General features: G+C 40.0%; 1 protein-coding gene across 1 annotated transcript in view; it reads left to right on the top strand.

Annotated features, from left to right (window-relative positions):
• Positions 1–323: 323 nt before the first annotated feature.
• Positions 324–13,432, top strand: part of antxr2a (ANTXR cell adhesion molecule 2a) — a 114,072-nt gene continuing 100,963 nt past the window's right edge. Inside the window, exons 1-2 of the mRNA XM_033972615.2 lie at positions 324–778; positions 9,100–9,171. Of these exons, the coding sequence (XP_033828506.1) occupies positions 606–778; positions 9,100–9,171 (245 nt within the window). The 5' untranslated portion in view covers positions 324–605. The remainder of the gene's footprint in view (positions 779–9,099; positions 9,172–13,432) is intronic.

The raw sequence follows: 13,432 nt of genomic DNA, 5'->3' as shown, positions 1-13,432 counted from the left end.
CCTGTTCTTCCTGCTTTTGTTACTATGCATTCAAAGACCACAGTTCTTTCGGTCACTTTTTCTGTAGTCCAAAACTTTATCAGCAAAAAAAAATAAAAATCAACTTTATTATAATATCATTCTATAAATTATCTCTAAATTTCTATTGTTCACGCATTTATTATCTTACAATCAAGCATTAGAATATTTTTTTCTTAATTAAAACCATGTAACAACACCGTATCACGAGTAACACTTTTAATTCCGAGTTTCCTGAACGCCCCTCGTAACTTTTTCCCCTTGAACTGTACAAACTCTGCATTGTTTTTAGCGCAGATGCAGTTGTGACACATCTGTGCGCTTTTATCGAGGATGTGGGTGACTCAAACACGATTTAGACGTTAAACACTGACTTACGTAAACCTGTGATTTCCGCTATTTCATTTCCTAAAGCGCAAAGTTTCTCAATTTTGCAGAAGTTTGATTTTATAACGGGGATATGCACGTCGCAAACTCCCACACTCCCAAACGCAAAACATAAACCCAAATCATTTTTCGCTTTTACGTTTTGTCCAAGGTTGTTTTTTTATTTTTATCTTGGATTTGGATAAAGATTAGTTGGTAAAATGAATCAGGAGTCGAGTCGAAGTTTGTCCGCGGAGAGTGGGACGTGCGGCCGGGAGACGCGCCTGTTTGTGGCCGCTCTAGGTGCGCTCTTCCTCGGACTCCTGGCCTCGAGTTGCGCCGCTGAGGAGGCGTCATGTCACGGAGCCTACGACCTCTACTTCGTACTGGACAAGTGAGTAATGGAACAAATGAGCTGCAAACACTACATATGGCGACAGTACACAGTGAGTTACTTATTTAGGTCCTTGTTAGTCCGGATTTAGTCCTGGTTTGGTCCTGGTATAGTCCTACTTTTGCCACTAAGGTGATGTACCACTGCTTTGTTATGGTGAATTTATTGTCTTTGTTTAATATCAGAGTTGGTAGTGGCCTAATAGAAGATCTGATTCACTTAGTACTGGTTTAGTAGTGTTTTAATCCTGGTTAAATCGTGTTTTTCCTTGTTAATTCTAGTTTAGTCGTGGTATAAGCCCAAAAAAGGTGATGTACCACTGTTTTGTTATGGTAAAGTTATTGTCTTTGTTTAATATCAGAGTTGGTAGTGGCCTAATAGAAGATCTGATTCACTTAGTACTGGTTTAGTAGTGTTTTAATCCTGGTTAAATCATGTTTTTCCTTGTTAATTCTAGTTTAGTCGTGGTATAAGCCCAAAAAAGGTGATGTACCACTGTTTTGTTATGGTAAAGTTATTGTCTTTGTTTAATATCAGAGGTGGTAGTGGCCTAATAGAAGATCTGATTCACTTAGTACTGGTTTAGTAGTGTTTTAATCCTGGTTAAATCGTGTTTTTCCTTGTTAATTCTAGTTTAGTTTGATGTGCCATTGCTTTGTTATGGTAAAGTTATTGTCTTTGTTTAATATAACTGAGTGGTGATGGTCTAATAGTAGCAGATCTGATTTACATAGCCCTGATTTAGTGCTTGTTTAATCCTGGTTTTCCTTGTTAATTCAGGTTTAGTCCCAGTTTAAAAAAAAGGTGATGTGCCACTGCTTTGTCATGGGGAAGTTCTTGTCTTTGTTTAATATCGTTGGATGGTAGTGGCCTCATAGTAGCAGATCTGAGTCACCTAGTCCTGATTTAGTGCTTGTTTAATCCTGGTTTTCCTTGTTAATCCTGGTTCTGGTTTAATGGCAAAGGTTAGGCCTATGTTGTTATGATAAAGTGGATTTTATCATCGTATAATCCTGGTTAAATCTTGGTTTGATTTTACATCTTCCTATTGCTCCATTGCTTCTTGATTAACCTTAAGTGTCTTCTTTGCTTAGCTCTGGATTAGGCTTAGTTTATCCTACGTTAAGTCCTTAAAACATAACTCATCCTTATTTTTAACTTTGTAACTAACTCATGACCAGACCAAGCGCATAAACCAGGACTAACCCAGGAAGATGTACAGTCACATCTGGTGTAGGGCTGCATAGTTTTCCAATAGAATGTAACATTTTCAGACGGATATTGTGATTTGTTCATTGCAGTTCATGTTTGAAATGGAGGTTTCTATTCAGAGAGCACATTATAAATAAATAAGAAGCCTTAACCTCCTGAGACCCGAGCTTTAATCAAATAAAATAATAAAAAAAATAAGTAAATAAAAAAAATAAAAAAACAATAAAAATAATAATAAAAACAAATAAAAATAAAATAATTAAATAAAGATAATTAAATAAAAAATAAACAAAAAAATAAATTTTCTAAACTCTTAGAAATAGTCAAAATTGAACATGTTCTTGTTGCTGTTCTTCTAAAAATTTGCACTGTGGCCTAAACAATCCAAAATGTGTTGTCCACAGATGAGGACACCAGGTCTCAGGAGGTTAACATGACTGAAGCCTGAAATACAAACTGATAAACTAATAGAAGAATCACATGTGTTTGAGAATCTGTTTGTAGAGGCCCAAACTACAGGGCCGTCCCAGGGAAGGCATCTGACACACGGGGACATTTCAGAACATGTTTCCAGATGCAGCCCCAAATGGCAGTGTGTTACGCATTCAGTGATTTATGAGTCATCTGAACCTCATTTGTAAATAATCCCGAAATTGCTTAAAATGTGAAGTGTATCTTGTTAGACGTACGTACAATTCAAAATATTTTAATAGCTAAGCAGTTGGTCGGAGCATAGTGGTGCTGGTGAGCTGTGCTGGAAACAGGCCACGACTATGAGCTCAAACATACTGACCCATTTCCAACTGACCCACCCTCAGCAAAGCACACGTAGTTAGTCAATACCAAACCTCTGTCTTCTACACTTTGTTATGTAAAACTGAAACATGTTACAGAAAATACAAATGCTTTTGGATTTTTATTTTTCAAGACACCCACAGAACATTACAGCCGTCGGTGCCTCTGACGACTCTCACACACAACGTTCACACGAGGCAATGTGGGTTTAAGTGTCATGTCTAAGAGCACAATGGCAAGTTTTTTATCCACTAGAGTCACTGCGGTCCCACTGTGTTACCTGATATTCCCAGTGGTCCCTCATCCAAGTCCTAACCAGGCCCGGCCTCGCTTAACTTCTGAGATCTGATGAGAAGCAGTATAATCTTTGGTCTATACCCAGTCTCCAAAACGAGGATTATGACTTCAAAATGACACAAAAAACTCCTCAGATGTTTGTGTTTTAATGAACCTATTCTGTTGTTGTTGTTGTTGGTGGTGGTGGTGGTGGTGGTGGTGGTGGTGGTGGTTGTGGTGGTGGTGGTTGTTGTGGTGGTGGTGGTGGTGGTGGTGGTGGTGGTGGTTGTTGTTGTGGTGGTTGTTGTGGTGGTGGTGGTGGTTGTTGTTGTTGTTGTTGTTGTTGTTGTTGTGGTGGTGGTTGTGGTGGTTGTTGTGGTGGTGGTTGTGGTTGCTGTTGTTGTTGTGGTGGTTGCTGTTGTTGTTGTGGTGGTTGTTGTTGTTGTGGTGGTTGTTGTTGTGGTGGTTGTTGTGGTTGTTGAGGTTGTGGTTGTTGTTGTTGTTGTTGTTGTTGAGGTTGAGGTTGAGCATTATCTTGGTCAAATTTTGTGAAAAAAATATATATACTGGTAATAAAAAATTGCGATTGATCAATACAAGGAAAAAAAATATCACTTTTATGGTCTAAGGTCCACCACCTGCCTGTCTCAAAAGGAGATGTTATTGCTTTGCCTGGAATGTTCCACAGAAGGGCATTAAACCTATCTACGCAGACCTGATCTGTGACGTCACCTGATTGGCCATGACCTCGTCTCCATGAACATAGATATATTTAATGCCGTACTGTGGAAACAAACAAACTAATGACACCCTTATGGAGTCAAGCAGGTGGGGCACCCTCCAACAGAAAGGTTACAGAGGGCAGCTTTAATGAGATAAAACTAGGATTGAACTATTTGAGGAAAAATATCAAATTTGTTGTTTTTTTTTTTTAATTTTACAAACATTGTGATTCGATTTGCCGTTTAGGTTTTAATAATAGTTTCTGCTCAAGTTCAAATATAAACAAGACCAAAACGCTGAAATACGAACTAAACTAATACAATTTCACATTTCAGAACACATTTATACAGATCTAAACTACAAGGTTAACAGTTTTGATGTGAAATAAGACGGGGGGATTTGTTTCTGGAGGAAATTCTGCTACTTCAAAACTGCAGTCTTTGCGATTTGCTAATTGCGTCCATTCAAATTGTGATTCTGACTCTTTTGGATTAATCTTGCAGCCCTAACACCTTTATTATTAGATCAGCAACATGGTTCAAAGTTCAGATGTGGAATCAAATAAGTTAAGATTAGGCAAATAGTGATTGTAGTTAAGATCAGTCTCCAGGAAATGAGTGTAAGTCTGTGTGTGTGTGTGTGTAATGGTTGACTTCCTGGTAGCACAGATAGGCTCCAGATTGCTCATGTCAATACTTTGGCTCCTGGGATCTTTTTTTCTCTGTGTTTTAGGGTTATGATTTCTCTCTGTTACAATCAGTGCGATTCCCAGATGCCTGAAGGTGCCACTTTCATCTGTTTAAACGATTATACACAATTATAAACACATGGGAACGTCCGGCCGTCACATCTATCGGGAAGGAGATGGGTTCAGTGTCCCAGAAATGAATGTGCTTTGGGATCGAAATGTGCATATCGACCCACAAAAAGCAAAAGACCTTGTGAAGATACTGGCTGAAGCTGGTAAGAGTGTGTCATTATCCACTGTGAACAAGTACTGCACTGACAAGGGTTGAACTCTGCCAGGAAGAAGGCATTACCGCGCAAATAAACACAAAATAAAATTAAAAAAAACAGATTACAGTTTGCAAATGCACACAGGGACAAAGACCTTCATCTTTGGAGACATGCCCATGGTCTCACAAAACTAAAATTGAACTATTTAGCTATAATGAGCATTGTTACGTTTGGAGGGAAAAAGGGGAAGACACCATCCCAAGTGTGAAATAAGGGGCTGGTAGCGTCATGTTGTGCGGTTCTTTTGCTGCAGGAGGGACCGGTGCACCTAAGAACATTATGTGGAAATACTGAAGCAACGTTTCGAGACATCAGGAAGTCAAAGCTTGGGCACAAATGAGATTTCCAAATGAACAATGACCTGAAGCATACTGGTAAACTGGTTACAAAGCGGCTTAAGGATAACAAAGTCAATGTTTTGGAGTTTCCATCACAAAGGTCTTGATCCTAATGAAAATGTATGGTCAAACCTGAGACCAATGCGGCCTACAAACTAGGCTCAGTTACACCAGTTCTGTCGGGAGGAATGAACCAAAACCCCTGACAACTATTGTTAGAAACCTGCGGGAGGAAAATGTTTGACCCAAGTCATACAGTTTAAAGGCAACAGCACCAAATACTAATGCAATGTATGTAAACTTCTGATTTTGAAGAAAGTAATGAAAGTTTTTCTTAACATTTTTTCTCATTATTCTGGCATTCAGCAAATAGAAATAATTTTGGTAATCCTATTTGACTTAAAACAGGAAAAGTTTAGTCTGATTTCACGTTAGACAGTGAGGAAAAAAAAACTCTGTCTTTTTATATAGTGTATGTAAACGTCTGGTTTCAGCCGTATGTTTTTGTGAGATTAGTGCTCAAGTGTATTATTGATGAAAGGCAGAAAGGTTGTTTTTTTTTTTCTTTTTTCACTAATGTGACTTTGCTAAAAGGTGTTTTCAAATATGTTTTAGAGTTTGTATAGTCCAGATAATTATTATGGTTATATCGTAACGGTGGGTGTAGCGGACCAAAGAGTGCAGACTCGGGGAATATTTACAGTGTTTATTGTACAGATGGAGACAAGATACAAAACTGAGGGTTGATCTGATGGTGAGCGGGAAGCCAGGTGTGGGCCAGGACCCAGGAAGGTGGAGTGCAGGGAAAAACCAAGACAGTACCAGGGCTGAGAAGCAGGGTCGGAGCAGGGTCGGAGCAGGGTCGGAGCAGGGTCGGAGCAGGGTCGGAGCAGGGTCGGAGCAGGGTCGGAGCAGGGTCGGAGCAGGGTCGGAGCAGGGTCGGAGCAGGGTCGGAGCAGGGTCGGAGCAGGGTCGGAGCAGGGTCGGAGCAGGGTCGGAGCAGGGTCGGAGCAGGGTCGGAGCAGGGCTGAAGGCACACATAGGATTCGGCACCAAATGCAGATAATCCAGTACGGAACAGGGTGAAGCAACGCAGGCACCACAGGGACACAGGGAACGACAGGAATGAAGGGACGACGACGATCTCGCACTGAGTGTCTTCTCCCAGCTCCTCTTGTCCACGGCAGGTGTGGTGATTAGCCAGATGGACAGCAGGTGCGCGTGGGAGGAGCCGAGAGCTCCGCCCAGCTCCAGGTACAGACAGGTGAGGGAGGGGGAAGAGCACACAGGGAGACAAAACAGGAACAGAAATACACACATGACAGGTTATCAAAGTATGACTACCTGCCTGTCACAATAATCTTTCAGGGTCAGTATTTATGGTGGGTAGTTTTTCTTTCTAGTAGTGGGAATTTTTTGGTTATTTTTTGATAATAAGTATGATAAGATTTGAGCTGTAAAAGGTTGAATTATGAACTAAAATTACACAAACTAACTTAAGTGTTGCATTCTGTTATTCATTTATACAGTTCAGCAATATTCAACAATACTGTGCATTTTCTGAATAGTTCTGCTTTATAGTTTTGTTTCAGTATTATTGTTTATCCTCTATATGACTTCAGCAATATATCGGACTTCAAAATTTATCACGACAGGCCTAACAACTACTATTTACAGTCGACGAATCATGGTGGTCCCTCTGTTTAAGAAGGGGGAGGGTGTGTTCCAACTGTAAGGGAATCAGACTCCTCAGCCTCCCCTTAAGGCAGAGGTGCCCAAACTTTTTTTTATCGAGGGCCACATCTCAAAACAATCCGGTGATCGATGCAGCACGGTGCTTTAAACGCAGCTTTGACGGAGCCAGTGTATATTAATAAGGCTCGAAACACATTCATTTTATGTCTCTATCATGATGCAATGTGATGTTTGAGGTTATAGTGGTAGAAATAGTTTAATTTGCTGTTAAAAGAACTGCTTATGATCAATTGGGCCAGTTCAGCAGGAGGCTTGAGGGCGGATAAAAATTGGTCTGAGGGCCGCATTTGGCCCCCGGGCCTTAGTTTGGACACCCCTGCCTTAAGGTCTATTCCAGGGACTGAAGAGTGTAATACTACATTCAATCGGGAACAGTCCAATTTATACCATTAAGAATTTAACCTCCTGAGACCCGAGCTTTAATCAAATAAAATAATAAAAAAAATAAGTAAATAAAAAATAAAATAAAAATACAATCAAAATAATAATAAAAACAAATAAAAATAAAATAATTAAATACAAATAATTAAATAAAAAATAAAATAAAAATAAACAAAAAAATTAATATTCTAAACTCTTAGAAATATTCAAAATTGAACATGTTCTTGTTGCTGTTCTTCTAAAAATTTGCACTGTGGCCTAAACAATCCAAAATGTGTTGTCCACAAATGAGGACACCAGGTCTCAGGAGGTTAAGATAATTAAAAGTACTCATCTGTTGGTAAAAATTGAAACTAAATTAGGTTTTAAGGTTATGGAAATATATATTCAGACTTGAGCAATAAAAATGCAAAACAATCCGATAATTAACCAGCGCTAACTATATCCAGATGTTCCAAGATGGCGGAGGTTTGTGGATGTCCGTTTGTGCGTCTCAGTGTCCTTGACTTTGGCCCTTTGGAGGCGGAGGAGGAGCCGACATGAGAGGATGGAGTTTAATGGAGAACTTCGCTGCTTTATGCACATATTATAGACTCTGATTACATCAAAGTTGCTGTACCTGATTTTTTCTTCTAAAAAACGTGAAAAACAGAACTAGTTGATTTTAAATGGTTTGTAGTGGTCCAAAGTTATTCCTCACTTCCCTTATGCATTTCGGAGTTAACTTTTCACAGTTAACTGAAACCAGTGCGGAGTTTTGCGGAGAGGGTAAAGCTAACAACAACTAGAATGCTAACATGCACTTTCTGATTCCCGGACAGTAAAAACCTTATAGACAGAACGTAACAGACTTATTTTGACTTTAGGAGCTGCTGATACAATATATCTGTAGTGGCCAAGACACATTTTGCTAGAAATATGTGAAAAAATGTGGGTACAGGGCCTTTAATTGAAACTGTTTGTGGTCAGAGGATGTGCAAATAGTACGTTGTATGAATTTTCTGAAACGTATGAGATTCTGGTATTAATTTAGCAGTTCATATATAAACATATTTGCAAAACTGACTTTTTTCCCACTTTCCCAATTATATACTGCAAGTTTATAAGCACTTTTCACAACTTTCAGAGGCTGAATTTGCCATCATGGTGAAGTTAAAAAAGACCTTATAGTATTCATAGTTACAAATCTTGATCTCGATAAAAATTCAATTAATTCCAAAAACTTTGCTCCACTGTCGGCTTTACTCTCTGCTCAAGTGGCCATCTCTTCACACCCGCAGACAAACTCACTGGTTCATTTTCATTTACAAAGCTTTACTGGGTATGACCCCCTCATATCTCAGTTCACTGCTAAATATCCACAGCTCCAGCCGTGCACTCCGCTCCAACAGATACATACAGCTGTCAGTACCAAAGCTCGCACAGCCTTAGGCCAAAACTCATTTCAGTTCTCTGCAGCAAGTGACTGGAACCATCTACAGCAGGATTTAAAACTTGGTTCTTTTGTTTCTCTCCGTTTAATTTTAAAAGATCACTGCACATGTTTTTAACCACTATTCTACCCTCCCCTTTTAATGTTTTACTCTTTGATTTGTGAATTGTGTTTGTGTTTTATGTGTTTCACTGAAGCTGCCTATCCAGGTCGTCGTTGTAAATGAGAAGTTGTTCACAATTGACCTACGTGGTTAAACATTGAATAAATAAATAAATAAATAAATTGGCTTACAAGTCAAAGGAGGAAAGCTAGTACACAAAAAGAAAGACTCTTAAATGAGTGATACACCACATTTGTTTCACATACGTTTTTTTATTTGTCTATTTCAGGTCTGGGAGCGTGGCAGGAGACTGGGTGGAGATCTACTCCTTTGTGAAGAATCTGACCGATCGCTTTGTCAGGTGAGAGATGAGATAGATTAGATTAGTATCCGTATGGCTGCTGGAGGTTCTCACAAAAGGATGAAGCCAGGCTAAAAGTTAGAAACTCCAGATACGAAATAACATGCACAAATCAAATGATAACAATTCTTTTGATAACAATTGCCACGTTGATCTACTCTTATTCACGAAAACAGTGGACACGATGGCCAAATTGTTTGTTATAATTAAATGTTTGGGTTCTCAAGACCATTATCCAATGAGAAAGCAGAATGAGCCTCACATGAGTCTTATTTGACTTACAGGTTTCAGTCCTGTCGTTTTAAATCTAAGGAATCTGTCTGATCTTAATCGTCATTACCTAAACCCCAGCACCTGAAGCTCATCATTAATCAGTGCTAGTGCAGCTTAGAGTTGTCAAAAGTATCGAAAATTCGATGCTAATTGATACCAAAACTAGCATCGAAAAGAGATATTCATTTGAGCAGATACTAATATGAAAAAAGTCACATTCACAGGACAGAAATGAACCTTTCCTGAATAATTTTATCTTTGTGACATTAGTGCAGCCTGTGCAGCTCAGAGAGTGAATTCTGGAGGTTCTGATCTTTCACATGAGGCCTGTCCATAAACTGAGAATGAGAAAAACTTGTATGTGTCCTCTATCTGCAGGTTGAGGCTCTGGCAACTTAGGTTCAGTTGTGATTGTGATATCTTGTTTGAGTGGAAGCTACATACAGTTCCTTTAACAAATTGCACCGCCACGACATTAGCTCGCGTCAGCTTCAGTAACACTGCGATCCATCCACTTCAAGGCGCCATCCTGTCTGCTAACACTGCCACCGCTTCTTCCTCGGAGTTCCCACCTAATTTCTCTTTCAGCAAACTCGTCCCAAACTCCCCTAAATGTCCTTTTAACACATAATTAATTAGTGGAGGCGTCTGAAAAAACCCTGCGCTAGCACACCGCTTCTCGGGCCTTGGAGCCGTGTCTGCCAGCTCCGCGCGCTGCACAGACGGTAGCCACCCAGAGCCAGAACGCCAGAGCGGTCGGCCGGCCCAGGGAAAATAGCAGCGGCAGCAGGTGGGAGTGGGAGGCGGAGAGGAGCCGTCTTCTGGGCTGCGAGAATGGACATTTGTAACCGGGGGGGTCTGGAGGGGGGAGGAGAGAGCGGGGAGCGTGGAGACAATGGAGATCAGGAGCATGTCGTCATAAGATCTACACTTGGTAGGGCTGAATGGGTTTTAGGGATGGGCCAGTATGGATTTTTTGAGCCGATACCGAGATCCGATATTTGGCCTGTTGTCGTGGCCGATACTGATATTTGCCGATACTGATATTTCACATTTAAAATCCGTAGCGGGACCCACACGTTTATCTTACATTAAAGTAATGACAATAAATTTACTTTTCACTTTTGTAAAAATATATTTATCTGGAATATACAATAATTAGTTACATGTTTGTGTAAATATACAGCAACATTTTGACACATTAAGTGTTGGCAGCTCGTTTAGTGTGTGACCAGCTTTGTGAGATCCATTTCTGAATGATAAAGTTAAAGACGGGGCATTGCATCCCCACGTTACCTTTTATTGTTTTGGAATGAGCTGAAAATAACATATTGACATCTTCAGTATGTTTCAGTTTTGTTTAAGATGCTCTGAGTCCACCCTCCCCTTTCTCTCCATGCTAAGTCACTCCCCTTTCAGTGCTGTCAGAACACAATCAGCATGCATTTTGCTAATGAAACCACTGTACATCGCGTCAGGTTTGTGAAGTTGTAGTCTGTTTTGTGTCCTGCTTTTGTATTTTTATGGGAAACTGTCATGAGGGAGCGTGGATGATGTAGGGCTGTGGGCTGAGCTTTGGACAAAATCGTACTACTGACCGTAAGGAGGGTTTGAATAGTCCAGGGATGACATCTAAACCTCTTCAGTTTGTGATGAGGAAGCTCGAAGAAAGCTCCAAAAAGTTAAATTCGTCATATAAAAAGCAGTTTATATGTAGGTTTACTTTCTTTTTTTGTAAATTTAATTGAAATTTGGGCTGGGTGATTGGTTTTGATTAAATTTTATTTTGTGCTGGTAAAAACACATACTGGTGTTTATATAAATTTTCTTTCAGTGCCACTTTTCTTCCTCCAAGTCATAACCCCAAACCACACGCTCTTCTGGCAAAGGATTGACAGTTTAATTGAAATGACTCAACTTTGTTTCTGAAATTGTCACTTGTCTATTGTTTCGACTGAAAGCAATTGCAGTGCCACAATTTTTTCACTTAATTTTTGCTGAAACAGAAGACACATTTTGACAGTTTGAAAAATGCGTCCATATATTTGTGTGTCCTCCACCTCAAGTTTAACCTATTGGCCTCAGTTTAACTAAAACTCAAATAAATTAAAATGTAAATGGTAAATCATCAAACCACAAGAGCTGCAGTTTTTTAGGTAATGTACTCTGAATACCCCGAATGTCAGTGTATCTCTGTGGGGGTTCTGTAGTTTAGACTTCTACAAACATAGACGCACAATAATATCGATCACTGATGTCTTCTAGTTACGACATGACACCGATAATTCTGATACACAATTTCAGCTGCTTTTCCTCCAGGGTTTGCTCACTTTGACCCCTGACTTCATATGTATTATATTTTCTCCTTTAGTCACATTGAGGCCTATGAACCGAAACAAACAAATTATAAACGTTTTACATTTCAAAAATCAGGTTTAAATTTAAAATGTGTTATTGGTTTTACTTTATTGGTTATCGATGACACAAATGTTCAGATTATCAGGTGAAAATTCCATTATTATGCATCACAAGTTTTGAAATGCATGTGATTCTTGTCTTTAACAGTACAGATTTCAGTCTTCTCTCAAATGTAATTCTCACAGACGTGTTAAAACTATGCACTGTGAACCGAATCTTCATTTCTTAACAAATATATCCCAGATCTACTCTCAGTATTTGTCAAGAACTACACTCATTTTCTTCTGAATTGTTGAGCAGAGAAAGTAGAGTAGGAGGAGGAGAGAGGAAGAATGGAAGGACAATCTGCTTGACAATGCTGAGTGCGCATGGCCACTTCTGTCGGGCCATGTGGAGCGGCCCGGGCCCCTGCCGAGTCCCTGCCGAGTCCCTGTCGCCAAAGCACAATCCCAGGCATCTCACACGCTTTGTCCCTGGCACTCAGACCTGCCGAACAAGTGGTGCCTGCAACACCCAGCTCCGGCAAGAGAGACTGTGATCCCGGAGCCAAGTGTGAGGGGACGCGTCTACGGCTTTGTTAACTCCTCTTCAGACAGATTAGGATTGGTAGTTCACATTTTAAAGATGAACAACAGGACTGGACTGGGCAATTAATCATATGAATTTGATTAATCTCTGGTTTTAATAATGAATGTCATGAAAAAAGGTGTATTATTATATATAATCGCAGCACTTTGGAAACACTTTGGTCTAGTTTGGATTGGATAAATATGATTGGAAAAAAATGTACTGAGCTCCCCCATTTGAAAGAACAACCAATGCTAGATTTGATAAAAATGTATTAAAATTGGAATTGCCAAAAAAAAAAAAAAAAAACTGTAAAAAAAAAAGTAGGGATGGCACAAGATTCTATGCTATAAGATCTCACGAGATAAAATTAACAAGATTTTATTGTTGATTTACATTCACCTTGGACAAAAACTGGTTAATGCTGTCGAGTTCTGACATGAAAAGCCATAGTTCTGAAAATCACTGACAACAAAAACATAAAATAAATAAAAAATGTAATGCCACAATTTAACTTCACAGTCATCTCACATAGAACAACATTTTCCAATATCGTGTGGCCCTAAATAAAAAGTAACAGGGATATGGGAATAGAGGATGTTTTCTGAAATATTTTGCATGTCCTCCCTGTGTTACTGTGGCAGAGTGGTTATCCTGTCTCCTACCTCTCTTTCCCACTAGCCCCGTAATAACCCCAAACACGACGCATTTCCCTCCATCTTGTTTGCCAATATTTACTCCACAGCCCCGGCTCGCAGCTGCGCACCTCTTCTTATATGAAGTTGAATAATCCGCCCACGGTTGATGCCTCCTCTGCGGTTGAGTTTCTCGTGTCCATATGACGCTGAAAAATCGCCGCAGGATGCATATAGCGTACGTGCGTGGTGGCTGCGAGCGCGTGGGCCAGTATCACCACCTCTCCTTATGCTCCCCAGACTCAGAGCTACATGCTAACGCCGAGCTAACCGTGTGTTCCGAAGCTGAGGGAGGCGCGGCGCGGACA

Source organism: Periophthalmus magnuspinnatus, chromosome 9 (genome assembly GCF_009829125.3).
Source record: "Periophthalmus magnuspinnatus isolate fPerMag1 chromosome 9, fPerMag1.2.pri, whole genome shotgun sequence".
NCBI lineage: Eukaryota > Metazoa > Chordata > Actinopteri > Gobiiformes > Gobiidae > Periophthalmus > Periophthalmus magnuspinnatus.
Note: the sequence above shows the minus strand (reverse complement) of the source record. Positions and strands in the feature narration are given on the sequence as shown.